The 16,398-nt window shown below is 46.4% G+C and overlaps 2 protein-coding genes across 2 annotated transcripts in view; one reads left to right on the forward strand and one right to left on the reverse strand.

Moving 5' to 3' along the window:
* Nucleotides 1–16,398, reverse strand: part of LARGE1 (LARGE xylosyl- and glucuronyltransferase 1) — a 367,872-nt gene that overhangs the window by 67,956 nt on the left and 283,518 nt on the right. The window lies entirely within an intron of this gene.
* LOC140128849 (E3 ubiquitin-protein ligase TRIM11-like) lies at nucleotides 12,639–14,656 on the forward strand. The gene has a single exon (XM_072150552.1). It carries the CDS (start codon nucleotides 12,681–12,683, stop codon nucleotides 14,295–14,297), a length of 1,617 nt encoding a protein of 538 aa, XP_072006653.1. The 5' UTR covers nucleotides 12,639–12,680; the 3' UTR covers nucleotides 14,298–14,656.

Consider the following 16,398-nt stretch of genomic DNA (forward strand, 5'->3'; position numbering starts at 1 on the left):
CTCTACAATCACATCCCCCTCCCTCTACAATCACATCCCCCTCCCTCTACAATCACATCCCCCCTCCCTCTACAATCACATCCTCCCTCCCCCTACAATCACATCCCCCCTCCCTCTACAGTCACATCCCCCTCCCTCTACAGTCACATCCCCCCTCCCTCTACAGTCACATCCCCCCTCCCTCTACAATCACCTCCCCCTCCCTCTACAATCACATCCCCCTCCCTCTACAATCACATCCTCCCTCTACAATCACATCCCCCCTCCCTCTACAATCACATCCCCCCTCCCTCTACAATCACATCCCCCTCCCTCTACATTTACATCCCCCCTCTCTCTACAATCACATCCCCCTCCCTCTACAATCACATCCCCCCTCCCTCTACAATCACATCCCCCCTCCCTCTACAATCACATCCCCCCTCTCTCTACAATCACATCCCCCTCCCTCTACAATCACATGCCCCCTCCCTCTACAATCACATCCCCCCTCCCTCTACAGTCACATCCCCCCTCCCTCTACAGTCAAATCCCCCCTCCCTCTACAGTCACATCCCCCCTCCCTCTACAGTCACATCCCCCCTCCCTCTACAATCAAATCCCCCTCCCTCTACAATCACATCCCCCCTCCCTTTACAATCACATCCCCCCTCCCTTTACAATCACATCCCCCCCTCCCTCTACAATCACATCCCCCTCCCTCTACAATCACATCCCCCTCCCTCTACAATCACATCCCCCCTCCCTCTATAATCACATCCCCCCTCCCTCTACAATCACATCCCCCCTCCCTCTATAATCACATCCCCCTCCCTCTACAGTCACATCCCCCCTCCCTCTACAATCACATCCCCCCTCCCTCTACAATCACATCCCCCCTCCCTCTACAATCACATCCCCCCTCCCTCTACAATCACATCCCCCCTCCCTCTACAATCACATCCCCCTCCCTCTACAATCACATCCCCCCTCCCTCTATAATCACATCCCCCCTCCCTCTACAATCACATCCCCCTCCCTCTACAATCACATCCCCCCTCCCTCTACAATCACATCCCCCTCCCTCTACAATCACATCCCCCTCCCTCTACAATCACATCCCCCTCCCTCTACAATCACATCCCCCTCCCTCTACAATCACATCCCCCCTCCCTCTACAATCACATCCCCCCTCCCTCTACAATCACATCCCCCTCCCTCTACAATCACATCCCCCTCCCTCTACAATCACATCCCCCCTCCCTCTACAATCACATCCTCCCTCCCCCTACAATCACATCCCCCCTCCCTCTACAGTCACATCCCCCTCCCTCTACAGTCACATCCCCCCTCCCTCTACAGTCACATTCCCCCTCCCTCTACAATCACATCCCCCTCCCTCTACAGTCACATCCCCCTCCCTCTACAGTCACATCCCCCCTCCCTCTACAATCACATCCCCCCTCCCTCTACAATCACATCCCCCTCCCTCTACAATCACATCCCCCCTCCCTCTACAATCACATCCCCCTCCCTCTACAATCACATCCCCCCTCCCTCTACAATCACATCCCCCCTCCCTCTACAATCACATCCCCCTCCCTCTACAGTCGCATCCCCCCTCCCTCTACAATCACATCCCCCTCCCTCTACAATCACATCCCCCCTCCCTCTATAATCACATCCCCCCTCCCTCTACAATCACATCCCCCCTCCCTCTACAATCACATCCCCCTCCCTCTACAATCACATCCCCCTCCCTCTACAATCACATCCCCCTCCCTCTACAATCACATCCCCCTCCCTCTACAATCACATTCCCCCTCCCTCTACAATCACATCCCCCCTCCCTCTACAATCACATTCCCCCTCCCTCTACAATCACATCCCCCCTCCCTCTACAATCACACCTCCCCTCCCTCTACAATCACATCCCCCTCCCTCTACAATCACATCCCCCCCTCCCTCTACAATCACATCCCCCCTCCCTCTAAAGTCACATCCCTCCTCCCTCTACAATCACATCCCCCTCCCTCTACAGTCACATCCCCCTCCCTCTACAATCACATCCCCCTCCCTCTACAGTCACATCCCCCTCCCTCTACAATCACATCCCCCTCCCTCTACAATCACATCCCCCTCCCTCTACAATCACATCCCCCTCCCTCTACAATCACATCCCCCCTCCCTCTACAATCACATCCCCCCTCCCTCTACAATCACATCCCCCTCCCTCTACAATCACATCTCCCCTCCCTCTACAATCACATCCCTCTCCCTCTACAATCACATCCCCCCTCCCTCTACAATCACATCCCCCCTCCCTCTACAATCACACCCCCTCCCTCTACAATCACATCCCCCTCCCTCTACAATCACATCCCTCCTCCCTCTACAATCACACCCCCTCCCTCTACAATCACATCTCCCCTCCCTCTACAATCACATCCCCCCTCCCTCTACAATCACATCCCCCCTCCCTCTACAATCACATCTCCTCCCTCTACAATCACATCCCCCCTCCCTCTACAATCACATCCCCCCTCCCTCTACAATCACATCTCCTCCCTCTACAATCACATCTCCCCTCCCTCTACAATCACATCCCCCCTCCCTCTACAATCACATCCCCCCTCCCTCTACAATCACATCTCCTCCCTCTACAATCACATCCCCCCTCCCTCTACTATCACAATTTTCATCTATTTGCAGCTTTTTGTGAACTCCCGAATCACCCGACACTATAAACATTTCTCAAGAAAATCCAATCCGAAAACTGTGAATGTTCTTTTGGCTGAGAAAAGACTGAGAAAAAAAACTGACACACTGGTACGAAGCATCAGCTGTACTTAACACCTCTCCACCTGCAGCGCCTCCTGATCCAGAGACATCCCCCCCCCTTCCTGTACTGGGCATTGGGGTGCATCCTGATCTTCCTGGTTCACAAATACAATGACAGGGCGACAGTAGGGACTGACACATCTACAGATGGACGAGTAGCAGGGAGGGAATGTAACTCAGGGTATGAGGAAAGCTGGGTCATACCCCCCATGTTACTGATGTGTCTCTTAAAGGGGAAGTCCCCATTTCCATTACACGCGGGGGAGTTCAGAGGAGCACATCCTGCCGAGGACTTCAAAGACGTCTCCACTTTGATGCTCGCTGCTCATTTCAAACCATTTGCTCCAAACTTGCATCAAACAGACTGAAAATGAGTCATTTTTGCATTTCCTGTGATTTTCCGACTCCGAGGCCACGGGATTTTATTAAGTAAACACCTTTAATCCTGAAAATGGGCGACGGCGATTACATGCAAATCACTGACATCTCTCTTATGTCTAAGGATAAGAGGGGAGAGCGCTGCCGCCTCTGCTACATCCAAGGCCTGTGAGGTGCACATGTTAAAGGGAAACCATCAGCAGGCGTGACCATACAGACTGCAGCCAGTGTTATGTATTGTCCCTGGAGGGAAGTGTAATCATACCTCACACTGCTGTGCTCTGTGCTCTCTACAGCCAGTGTTATGTATTGTCCCTGGAGAGATGTGTAATCAGACCTCACACTGCTGTGCTCTGTGCTCTCTGCAGCCAGTGTTATGTACTGTCCCTGGAGAGATGTGTAATCAGACCTAACACTGCTGTGCTCTGTGCTCTCTGCAGCCGGTGTTATGTATTGTCCCTGGAGAGATGTGTAATCAGACCTCACACTGCTGTGCTCTGTGCTCTCTGCAGCCAGTGTTATGTATTGTCCCTGGAGAGATGTGTAATCAGACCTCACACTGCTGTGCTCTGTGCTCTCTGCAGCCAGTGTTATGTATTATCCCTGGAGAGATGTGTAATCATACCTCACACTGCTGTGCTCTGTGCTCTCTGCAGCCAGTGTTATGTATTGTCCCTGGAGAGATGTGTAATCAGACCTCACACTGCTGTGCTCTGTGCTCTCTGCAGCCAGTGTTATGTATTGTCCCTGGAGAGATGTGTAATCAGACCTCACACTGCTGTGCTCTGTGCTCTCTGCAGCCAGTGTTATGTATTGTCCCTGGAGAGATGTGTAATCATACCTCACACTGCTGTGCTCTGTGCTCTCTGCAGCCAGTGTTATGTATTGTCCCTGGAGAGATGTGTAATCAGACCTCACACTGCTGTGCTCTGTGCTCTCTGCAGCCAGTGTTATGCATTGTCCCTGGAGAGATGTGTAATCAGACCTCACACTGCTGTGCTCTGTGCTCTCTGCAGACAGTGTTATGTATTGTCCCTGGAGAGATATGTAATCAGACCTCATACTGCTGTGCTCTGTGCTCTCTGCAGACAGTGTTATGTATTGTCCCTGGAGAGATATGTAATCAGACCTCACACTGCTGTGCTCTGTGCTCTCTGCAGCCAGTGTTATGTAATGTCCCTGGAGAGATGTGTAATCAGACCTCACACTGCTGTGCTCTGTGCTCTCTGCAGCAAGTGTTAGGTATAGGCCCTGGAGAGATGTGTAATCACACCTCACACTGCTGTGCTCTGTGCTCTCTGCAGCCAGTGTTATGTATTGTCCCTGGAGAGATGTGTAATCAGACCTCACACTGCTGTGCTCTGTGCTCTCTGCAGACAGTGTTATGCATTGTCCCTGGAGAGATGTCTAATCAGACCTCACACTGCTGTGCTCTGTGCTCTCTACAGCCAGTGTTAGCTATTGTCCCTGGAGAGATGTGAAATCAGACCTCACACTGCTGTGCACTGTGCTCTCTGCAGCCAGTGTTATGTACTGTCCCTGGAGAGATGTGTAATCAGACCTCACACTGCTGTGCTCTGTGCTCTCTACAGCCAGTGCTATGTATTGTCCCTGGAGAGATGTGAAATCAGACTTTACTCTGCTGTGCTCTCTGCAGCCAGTGTTAGCTATTGTCCCTGGAGAGATGTGAAATCAGACCTCACACTGCTGTGCTCTGTGCTCTCTGCAGCCAGTGTTATGTATTGTCCCTGGAGAGATGTGTAATCAGACCTCACACTGCTGTGCTCTGTGCTCTCTGCAGCCAGTGTTATGTATTGTCCTTGGAGAGATGTGTAATCAGACCTCACACTGCTGTGCTCTGTGCTCTCTGCAGCCAGTGTTATGTATTGTCCCTGGAGAGATGTGTAATCAGACCTCACACTGCTGTGCTCTGTGCTCTCTGCAGCCAGTGTTATGTACTGTCCCTGCAGAGATGTGTAATCAGACCTCACACTGCTGTGCTCTGTGCTCTCTGCAGCCAGTGTTATGTACTGTCCCTGGAGAGATGTGTAATCAGACCTCACACTGCTGTGCTCTGTGCTCTCTACAGCCAGTGTTATGTATCGTCCCTGGAGAGATGTGTAATTATACCTTTGTGTATGTTGTCAGTAGCAGCAGGACTGTGATATATGGATTTATATTCCAGGATTACACTTGGGGTGTGTCCTTACACTGCTGTGCTCTGTGCTCTCTGCATTGAGTTTCTACACAGTCCCTCTGATCTATGCTAAATAACAGCTGTACCAGCTTCTGGTTTACTACTATAGCAGTCACTTACAGGAAAAGGGGGGGGGGGGCGGGGTACAGAAGAGCTCAATGATAATAAAAGCAAAGCAGTGTGAGGAAACACCCCCAGAGCTCTTAGGGAAGCATATTATATGTATCCAATATTTGCAGTCCTGCAATCAAAGTCTGAATACTGGATGTAACTTCTCCAAGTGTACTAGAAATGTTTCCTCACACTGCTGTGCTCTTAGCTCTCTGCACTAAGCAGCTCCACAACTCTATTGCACAAAAAAAGCTAAAAAGCTAGAGCAGGTTGGATACTGGAGAAGACACTCAGAGCAGAGTACAGTGTAGAGCACTTTAGGGCACAGAGCTCAGCAGTGTGAGGACACGCCCCCACTGCTACAATACTTGAATATATAGCTGGGAAGGTCAATGGAAACAATCTCCTGTTTTGAGTTTGTTACAATGTATCAAATTTGAAAAAGCGACAGTGTAATGACATAACTGACTTCCTGTCACCTGCCAGGGGTGGTCACCCAAACAGGAAGTGGAGTGATTGCTGCAAAATGTCCACTACAAAGCTGTGTAAGTAGGGATCGGAAGGTGAGAGAGGGAAAGTGAAGACGGATATCGGAAGGATGTTTAATACTAATACACCTGAGGGTATGAAGTCACTGCTGCGGAGTTACCCTTTAATTCGCCCTCATAGGGGTAAAGGGGTAACAGTCAGTGATGAGGAGAACACGTCCCACCGACTTCCATCCTTCCAAGGTCTCTAGGAGGAGCGATTCCCGTGGCTGGCAGGAGGAGACGCACTTGTTGAGGAGTCAAAGTGAATTCTTAACGTGATCTTCACTTATTAATGTGGCCCCCGAGGTAACGAGGAATCTGCATTTTGGGAACAAGTCGTCCTTCTGTCTCCAGCAATTAAAGAGGAGATGAAACGCGGCGGAGAAGAAGGAACTGCGGAGGATCCAAACCCTAGAACTCATCTCATGGAGATCCCATGGAGTTGTGTATCTAATCCTGTCATGTGTGATACTGTCTGCTGAGTTGTGTATCTAATCCCGTCATGTGTGATACTGTCTGCTGAGTTGTGTATCTAATCCCGCCATGTGTGATACTGTCTGCTCAGCTGTGTATCTAATCCCGTCATGTGTGATACTGTCTGCTGAGTTGTGTATCTAATCCCGTCATGTGTGATACTGTCTGCTGAGTTGTGTATCTAATCCCCTCTTGTGCGATACAGTCTGCTAAGCTGTGTATCTAATCCCATCATGTGCGATACAGTCTGCTGAGCTGTGTATCTAATCCTATCCTGTGTGATACAGTCTGCTGAGCTGTGTATCTAATCCTATCCTCTGTGATACAGTCTACTGTCTGTCTACTGGTGATATATCCATGTAGCAATCTTGGTTCTGGTAATAAATGTATGAAGTAATCCTGGTATCAGTAACGCATGTATGTAGTAATCTTGGTTCTGGTTCTGTATCAATGTAATAATCTTTGGTCTGGTAACACATACATGTGTTAATCTTGGTTCCAGAAAGTATCTAAGGAGTAAGTTTTGTTACTATGTTCCAGTGCTATATCTATGTAGTAATGTTGGTTCTGGTTCTGTATCTATGTAGTAATCTAGAATCCAGTAACGTATCTATGTAGTAATCTTGGTTCCGGTAACATAGTGATGTAGTAATGTTGGTTCCGGTGCTGTATCTATGTAGTAATCTTGGTTCCGGTAACATAGTGATGTAGTAATGTTGGTTCCGGTGCTGTATCTATGTAGTAATCTTGGTTCCGGTAACATAGTGATGTAGTAATGTTGGTTCCGGTGCTGTATCTATGTAGTAATCTTGGTTCCGGTAACATAGTGATGTAGTAATGTTGGTTCCGGTGCTGTATCTATGCAGTAATCTTGGTTCCGGTAACATAGTGATGTAGTAATGTTGGTTCCGGTGCTGTATCTATGCAGTAATCTTGGTTCCGGTAACATAGTGATGTAGTAATGTTGGTTCCGGTGCTGTATCTTTGTAGTAATCTTGGTTCCGGTAACATAGTGATGTAGTAATGTTGGTTCCGGTGCTGTACCTATGCAGTAATCTTGGTTCCGGTAACATAGTGATGTAGTAATGTTGGTTCCGGTGCTGTATCTATGTAGTAATCTTGGTTCCGGTAACATAGTGATGTAGTAATGTTGGTTCCGGTGCTGTATCTATGTAGTAATCTTGGTTCCGGTAACATAGTGATGTAGTAATGTTGGTTCCGGTGCTGTATCTATGCAGTAATCTTGATTCCGGTAACATAGTGATGTAGTAAAGTTGGTTCCGGTGCTGTATCTTTGTAGTAATCTTGGTTCCGGTAACATAGTGATGTAGTAATGTTGGTTCCGGTGCTGTATCTATGCAGTAATCTTGGTTCCGGTAACATAGTGATGTAGTAATGTTGGTTCCGGTGCTGTATCTATGTAGTAATCTTGGTTCCGGTAACATAGCGATGTAGTAATGTTGGTTCCGGTGCTGTATCTATGTAGTAATCTTGGTTCCGGTAACACAGCGATGTAGTAATGTTGGTTCCGGTGCTGTATCTATGTAGTAATCTTGGTTCCGGTAACATAGCGATGTAGTAATGTTGGTTCCGGTGCTGTATCTTTGTAGTAATCTTGGTTCCGGTAACATAGTGATGTAGTAATGTTGGTTCCGGTGCTGTATCTTTGTAGTAATCTTGGTTCCGGTAACATAGTGATGTAGTAATGTTGGTTCCGGTGCTGTATCTATGTAGTAATCTTGGTTCCGGTAACATAGCAATGTAGTAATGTTGGTTCCGGTGCTGTATCTATGTAGTAATCTTGGTTCCGGTAACATAGCGATGTAGTAATGTTGGTTCCGGTGCTGTATCTTTGTAGTAATATTGGTTCTGGTAACATAGTGATGTAGTAATGTTGGTTCCGGTGCTGTATCTTTGTAGTAATCTTGGTTCTGGTAACATAGTGATGTAGTAATGTTGGTTCCGGTGCTGTATCTATGCAGTAATCTTGATTCCGGTAACATAGTGATGTAGTAATGTTGGTTCCGGTGCTGTATCTTTGTAGTAATCTTGGTTCCGGTAACATAGTGATGTAGTAATGTTGGTTCCGGTGCTGTATCTATGCAGTAATCTTGGTTCCGGTAACATAGTGATGTAGTAATGTTGGTTCCGGTGCTGTATCTATGTAGTAATCTTGGTTCCGGTAACATAGCGATGTAGTAATGTTGGTTCCGGTGCTGTATCTATGTAGTAATCTTGGTTCCGGTAACATAGCGATGTAGTAATGTTGGTTCCGGTGCTGTATCTTTGTAGTAATCTTGGTTCTGGTAACATAGTGATGTAGTAATGTTGGTTCCGGTGCTGTATCTTTGTAGTAATCTTGGTTCCGGTAACATAGTGATGTAGTAATGTTGGTTCCGGTGCTGTATCTATGTAGTAATCTTGGTTCCGGTAACATAGCAATGTAGTAATGTTGGTTCCGGTGCTGTATCTATGTAGTAATCTTGGTTCCGGTAATATAGCGATGTAGTAATGTTGGTTCCGGTGCTGTATCTTTGTAGTAATATTGGTTCTGGTAACATAGTGATGTAGTAATGTTGGTTCCGGTGCTGTATCTTTGTAGTAATCTTGGTTCTGGTAACATAGTGATGTAGTAATGTTGGTTCCGGTGCTGTATCTTTGTAGTAATCTTGGTTCTGGTAACATAGTGATGTAGTAATGTTGGTTCCGGTGCTGTATCTTTGTAGTAATCTTGGTTCCGGTAACATAGCGATGTAGTAATGTTGGTTCCGGTGCTGTATCTATGTAGTAATCTTGGTTCCGGTAACATAGCGATGTAGTAATGTTGGTTCCGGTGCTGTATCTATGTAGTAATCTTGGTTCCGGTAACATAGCGATGTAGTAATGTTGGTTCCGGTGCTGTATCTTTGTAGTAATCTTGGTTCCGGTAACATAGTGATGTAGTAATGTTGGTTCCGGTGCTGTATCTATGTAGTAATCTTGGTTCTGGTAACATAGTGATGTAGTAATGTTGGTTCCGGTGCTGTATCTATGTAGTAATCTTGGTTCCGGTAACACAGCGCTGTAGTAATGTTGGTTCCGGTGCTGTATCTATGTAGTAATCTTGGTTCCGGTAACATAGCGATGTAGTAATGTTGGTTCCGGTGCTGTATCTTTGTAGTAATCTTGGTTCTGGTAACATAGTGATGTAGTAATGTTGGTTCCGGTGCTGTATCTTTGTAGTAATCTTGGTTCCGGTAACATAGTGATGTAGTAATGTTGGTTCCGGTGCTGTATCTATGTAGTAATCTTGGTTCCGGTAACATAGCAATGTAGTAATGTTGGTTCCGGTGCTGTATCTATGTAGTAATCTTGGTTCCGGTAACATAGTGATGTAGTAATGTTGGTTCCGGTGCTGTATCTTTGTAGTAATCTTGGTTCTGGTAACATAGTGATGTAGTAATGTTGGTTCCGGTGCTGTATCTTTGTAGTAATCTTGGTTCTGGTAACATAGTGATGTAGTAATGTTGGTTCCGGTGCTGTATCTTTGTAGTAATCTTGGTTCCGGTAACATAGTGATGTAGTAATGTTGGTTCCGGTGCTGTATCTATGTAGTAATCTTGGTTCCGGTAACATAGCGATGTAGTAATGTTGGTTCCGGTGCTGTATCTATGTAGTAATCTTGGTTCCGGTAACATAGCGATGTAGTAATGTTGGTTCCGGTGCTGTATCTTTGTAGTAATCTTGGTTCTGGTAACATAGTGATGTAGTAATGTTGGTTCCGGTGCTGTATCTTTGTAGTAATCTTGGTTCCGGTAACATAGTGATGTAGTAATGTTGGTTCCGGTGCTGTATCTATGTAGTAATCTTGGTTCCGGTAACATAGCAATGTAGTAATGTTGGTTCCGGTGCTGTATCTATGTAGTAATCTTGGTTCCGGTAACATAGTGATGTAGTAATGTTGGTTCCGGTGCTGTATCTTTGTAGTAATCTTGGTTCTGGTAACATAGTGATGTAGTAATGTTGGTTCCGGTGCTGTATCTTTGTAGTAATCTTGGTTCTGGTAACATAGTGATGTAGTAATGTTGGTTCCGGTGCTGTATCTTTGTAGTAATCTTGGTTCCGGTAACATAGTGATGTAGTTATGTTGGTTCCGGTGCTGTATCTATGTAGTAATCTTGGTTCCGGTAACATAGCGATGTAGTAATGTTGGTTCCGGTGCTGTATCTATGTAGTAATCTTGGTTCCGGTAACATAGCGATGTAGTAATGTTGGTTCCGGTGCGGTATCTTTGTAGTAATCTTGGTTCTGGTAACATAGTGATGTAGTAATGTTGGTTCCGGTGCTGTATCTATGTAGTAATCTTGGTTCCGGTAACATAGCGATGTAGTAATGTTGGTTCCGGTGCTGTATCTTTGTAGTAATCTTGGTTCTGGTAACATAGTGATGTAGTAATGTTGGTTCCGGTGCTGTATCTATGTAGTAATCTTGGTTCCGGTAACATAGCGATGTAGTAATGTTGGTTCCGGTGCTGTATCTTTGTAGTAATCTTGGTTCTGGTAACATAGTGATGTAGTAATGTTGGTTCCGGTGCTGTATCTATGTAGTAATCTTGGTTCCGGTAACATAGCGATGTAGTAATGTTGGTTCCGGTGCTGTATCTTTGTAGTAATCTTGGTTCTGGTAACATAGTGATGTAGTAATGTTGGTTCCGGTGCTGTATCTATGTAGTAATCTTGGTTCCGGTAACATAGCGATGTAGTAATGTTGGTTCCGGTGCTGTATCTTTGTAGTAATCTTGGTTCCGGTAACATAGCGATGTAGTAATGTTGGTTCCGGTGCTGTATCTATGTAGTAATCTTGGTTCCGGTAACATAGCGATGTAGTAATGTTGGTTCCGGTGCTGTATCTTTGTAGTAATCTTGGTTCTGGTAACATAGTGATGTAGTAATGTTGGTTCCGGTGCTGTATCTATGTAGTAATCTTGGTTCCGGTAACATAGCGATGTAGTAATGTTGGTTCCGGTGCTGTATCTATGTAGTAATCTTGGTTCTGGTAACATAGTGATGTAGTAATGTTGGTTCCGGTGCTGTATCTATGTAGTAATCTTGGTTCCGGTAACATAGCGATGTAGTAATGTTGGTTCCGGTGCTGTATCTATGTAGTAATCTTGGTTCCGGTAACATAGCGATGTAGTAATGTTGGTTCCGGTGCTGTATCTATGTAGTAATCTTGGTTCTGGTAACATAGCGATGTAGTAATGTTGGTTCCGGTGCTGTATCTATGTAGTAATCTTGGTTCTGGTAACATAGCGATGTAGTAATGTTGGTTCCGGTGCTGTATCTTTGTAGTAAGCCTGGTTCCGTTAAGATATCCATGTAGTAGGCTTGGATCTAGTAATGTTTCTATGTAGTATTCTTGGTTCCTGGCCTGTATTTATGTAGTAAGCTTGGCTCTGGTAATGTTTCGATGTACTGTGCTTGGTTCTGGTGCTGTACTGGTTTTGGTACTGTTGTATTCTGTCGCTGCACAGATTATATAAAAACTCTAGACCTTTGGTGAGGCCAGAACCTTCTTACAGCCCAGAGCCCATGATGGCCATAAATGTATGGTAGGTTTGTGAAGCCTGTCATGTGTGATACAGTCTGCTTAGTTACTGTATCTAAGCCCATGATATGTGATACTTTCTTCTGAGCCTATGATTGGTGATACTGTCACCTCTCCCAAATATACCACCACTGACATCATCAGCTCTGCTTACACTACCATCAGTGGTGCACCAGCTATGAAGCGATTTGAACCTCTTGCCTCAGGCAGCGCCACCTGCACTTGACACCTAAAAATTTTCGTCACCCCAGATGTCCGCATGGGTGTGAGATGCTTCATGGAGAACCCATGTGCTATAAAAAAAAATAACCTCATATATTAATACTGGATGGGGGTGGAGGGGGCGCCGTTCTATTGCTCGCCTCAGGCAGTAGAAGGTTAAGGTCCACCATGACTACCATGTATGATACAGCCTGATGACCTTTGTATGGAAGCCTATCAAGTGCGATACCCAATCTGCTGAGCTGGAAGTCCAATGGAGCATCTTTGATACGTGTCAAATCAGAGGAGGAGGGATTTATATGACGGACCTTACCCTTCCTGTGTGGTGTTCATAGCACCAGTCCTCAGAACTTCTGTCAGCCATGGCGTCTGCCGACCTGAGAGAGGAGCTGGACTGCTCCATCTGTCTGACCACTTATACAGATCCTGTAATGCTGAGATGTGGACACAACTTCTGCCGGGTCTGTATTGATCGTGTGCTGGATACACAGGACGGGTCTGGAGGTTATTCCTGTCCTGAATGTAGAGAAGAGTTTGGGGAGCGGCCGGCACTGATTAGGAACTGGGCTCTTCGCAATGTAACACAATATGTTCTGTCTACTGAGCCACCTGAGGAGAAGGTCCCTGTGATCTACTGCACTTACTGCATCCACTCTCCTGTACCTGCTGTGAAGTCCTGTCTACATTGTGAGGCTTCTCTATGTGATGACCACCTTAAAGTTCATAGCAAGAGACCAGAACACGTCTTATCTGATCCCAGCACTTCCCTGGAGAACCGGAAATCTCCTGTCCATAAGAAGAAACAGGAACCTTACTGCACCAAGGACGCAGCTTGTAACTGTGTGACCTGCAAGTTGGATGGAGAACATGGAGGACACCAAACAGAGCTTTCAGAGGAGGCTTCGATGAAGAAGAAGCAGCAGCTAAGAAAGGTCTTGGACAATCTGGCCTCCAGGAAAGAAATGAACGCGTCAATGATCCAAGCTATGGTCAAACACATGACTGATGTCCATGAAAGGGCTGAGGTTGTGAATCAGAATATCTCAGAACTCTTTGAAGGCATCAGGAGCCAAGTGAACGACTTGGAGAAGCGCGTCCTGATGGATACGTCCAGGCAGGTCGAGCAGGTAACACTCTCTGTTTTGGATATAACCCAGCAGCTGGAAACTGAGAATGAAGATTTGTCTAAGACCATGCTTTCCATCGAGGAGAAGCAAGATATCAATGGTCCACTCCAAGGAAAACACAGATCTTACGTAAGCAAGATGCCTTCTTCCACCAGAAACGACGTCCTCATGGTTGGAGATCTGAATACGCTTCCTATCGCCACAATGCTACACGCAGCCATGACTGGAATCATACAAGAGATCGATTCCAAGGGCTTCAAGATGCAAGATATATCTGACGTCTTCTTCGACGTCCACACCGCGGGTAAAGATGTTGAGGTGACAGATTTCCGAATGGTCTCCTGGCTCGGAGTTGGGAAGAATCGTCCACATAACCCCAAAACTTTTCAGTCGTGTCAAGTTTTGAGTAAGAATTCCTATCGCTCGGGGAAACATTACTTCCAAGTGGAGAGCGGCGGTGGAGGAGACTGGTGTGTGGGACTGAGCTACGCCAGTATAGAGCGGAAAGGGGAGCGCTGCGTGATCGGCTACAACGATAAGTCCTGGGGACTACGACTATGGAATGGTCACTATTCGGTCATACACGACTCGAAGGTCATCCAGCTCCCGGTCAAGCCGTCTTCTGAGAAATTAGGTCTGTACCTGGATTACGAGGCCGGTCAGCTGTCCTTTTATGAGTTGTGTGACCCCGTGACCCACCTGTACACCTTCGTTGCCAACTTCGTCAAACCCCTCCATATTCTCTGTTGGGTCATGGGAAGCTCCTTGAAGTTCAGCATTGGGATGAAATTGAAAATGTTGTATTTGAGGAAAGTTCTTCCTGAAGTCACCGTTGAGATTCCAGATGACTAAGGTCGTTCAATACGACCCTGTCCCACCCTTCCTTAGATGTGTTCTCATTGGTAGAAGGGAATAACCCGTTGGACACCTCTGGTTGTGGTTCATCTCCATTGAGAACACGGTAGTCAAGCTTGTTAAATTCCAAAAAGGGGACCACCACCATTTATTGGGGGTCATTTACTTACCCGGTCCTGCCGCAATCCAGCGGCGCGTTCTCTGCGGCGGATTCGGGTCTTCCGGCGATTCACTAAGGCAGTGCGCCCGATGTCCACCAGGTGGCGCTGCTGCGCTGAAGTCCGTCGGATTGCATCGGAGTTCACCGTCCTATCTTGGGTGCAGGTAAGCGCATGACAAGCGACACTTTTTTTAAAAAAATGCGGCGGTTTTTCCGAATCCGTCGGGTTTTCTTACGGCCACGCCCCCTGATTTCCGTCGCGTGCATGCCAGCGCCAATGCGACACAATCTGATCGCGTGCGGCAAAATCCCGGGGCAATTCAGGGAAAATCTGCGCAAATCGGAAATATTCGTGTAACCCGTCGGAAAAACGCGATTCGGCCCCTTAGTAAATGACCCCCATTATGTTTGCCCATCATCAAAGTCACTTTCGAGAAATGACCAACATTCACAACCTCTTCATGGATGGTGGTCACATCTCAGAATGGGGAGGGGAACCATGAAATTTACAAAAAGAGTTACAAATTTTATGTTTTTTTTTTTAATTGTTTCATGAAGAGCCAGGTCTTTGTGGTTGGTAGATTGGGTGAGTGGTCTCTTAGTAAGGAATGGAGTCAGGGAAAGGGTTAAGGAGGGCGTAAACTATATTCCTCATTATTAAAAATACTGTTTTGATTATATTTCTTATATAGCTTCAGCTAAATTCTTCTGTAACAGAGCACCAAATCCCCTGCGTAGAAGAAACGTTGCATTCTGGTTACATGTTGCTACCACTAGAGGGAGCTAACAGCACACAGGTTTAGACAAATCAACTCTTCAGACCCTCACAAATGATAGAGATATCCCCTATCCTTGATATAACCAGAATATCCCTTTAAATACCCCTGGAGAGTTGTGTAATCAGACCTTTATCTCTGTTATTAGTAATTAGTTAGGCATTGTCCTTGGAGAGATATGTAATCAGACCTTTATCTATGTTGTTAGTAGCAGCAGAACTGTGAAATATGAATTTATATTCCAGGATTGTTGCTTCTCCAAGTGCATTGGGGGCTATCCTCACACTGCTGTGCTCTGTGCTCTCTGCAGCCAGTGTTATGTATTGTCCCTGGAGAGATGTGTAATCAGACCTCACACTGCTGTGCTCTGTGCTCTCTGAAGACAGTGTTATGTACTGTCCCGGGACATATGTGTAATCAGACCTTTATCTATGTTGTTAGTAGCAACAGAACTGTAAAATATTAATTTATATTCCAGGATTGTTGCTTCTCCAAGTGCATTGGGGGTGTGTCCTCACACTGCTGTGCTCTGTGCTCTCTGAAGACAGTGTTATGTACTGTTCCGGGACATATGTGTAATCAGACCTTTATCTATGTTGTTAGTAGCAACAGAACTGTAAAATATGAATTTATATTCCAGGATTGTTGATTCTCCAAGTGCATTGGGGGTGTGTCCTCACACTGCTGTGCTTTATGCTCTCTGCACTGATCTGCTTCACTGCCCCATTATCATACGTCAAAGCTATGGCAGACTGCTGGTCAGATAGTACAGCAATAACTCAGAAGTGAGGAGCAGAGAGCTAAGAGCACAGCAGTGTGAGGACACGACCCCCAATACAATCACCTAATCTATTTCTATACAGAGATTTGTAAATCTGTAATTAAACACTAGAACTGACAGGAATCGTGTCATGGTTTGGGTACTGCTATCTCAAAAGAGCGCAATCGAGCCGCCTCGGAGTCACTGCGGCCATTGTGTGCCTCTCGTGAAGGTCAGCGGTGGTGGTACATTCCACTGCTGTGCCAGCTTTACCCACACAAAAAGTCTCAGCTGTGGAAAGGGAGCAGATGGCAGTAAATGTACAATGCACCGGGGGGCAATGTGCGCTCTCACTGTGAAAATCACCCCGCTACACCGAGGTAAACATGAGGAGGAGAAGGC

The sequence above is a fragment of the Engystomops pustulosus genome, chromosome 4 (genome assembly GCF_040894005.1).
Source record: "Engystomops pustulosus chromosome 4, aEngPut4.maternal, whole genome shotgun sequence".
Lineage (NCBI taxonomy): Eukaryota > Metazoa > Chordata > Amphibia > Anura > Leptodactylidae > Engystomops > Engystomops pustulosus.

Coding starts and splice junctions, on each gene's coding strand:
- LOC140128849 (XM_072150552.1), top strand. CDS start 12,681: ATGGCGTCTGCCGACCTGAGAGAGGAGCTGGACTGCTCCATCTGTCTG.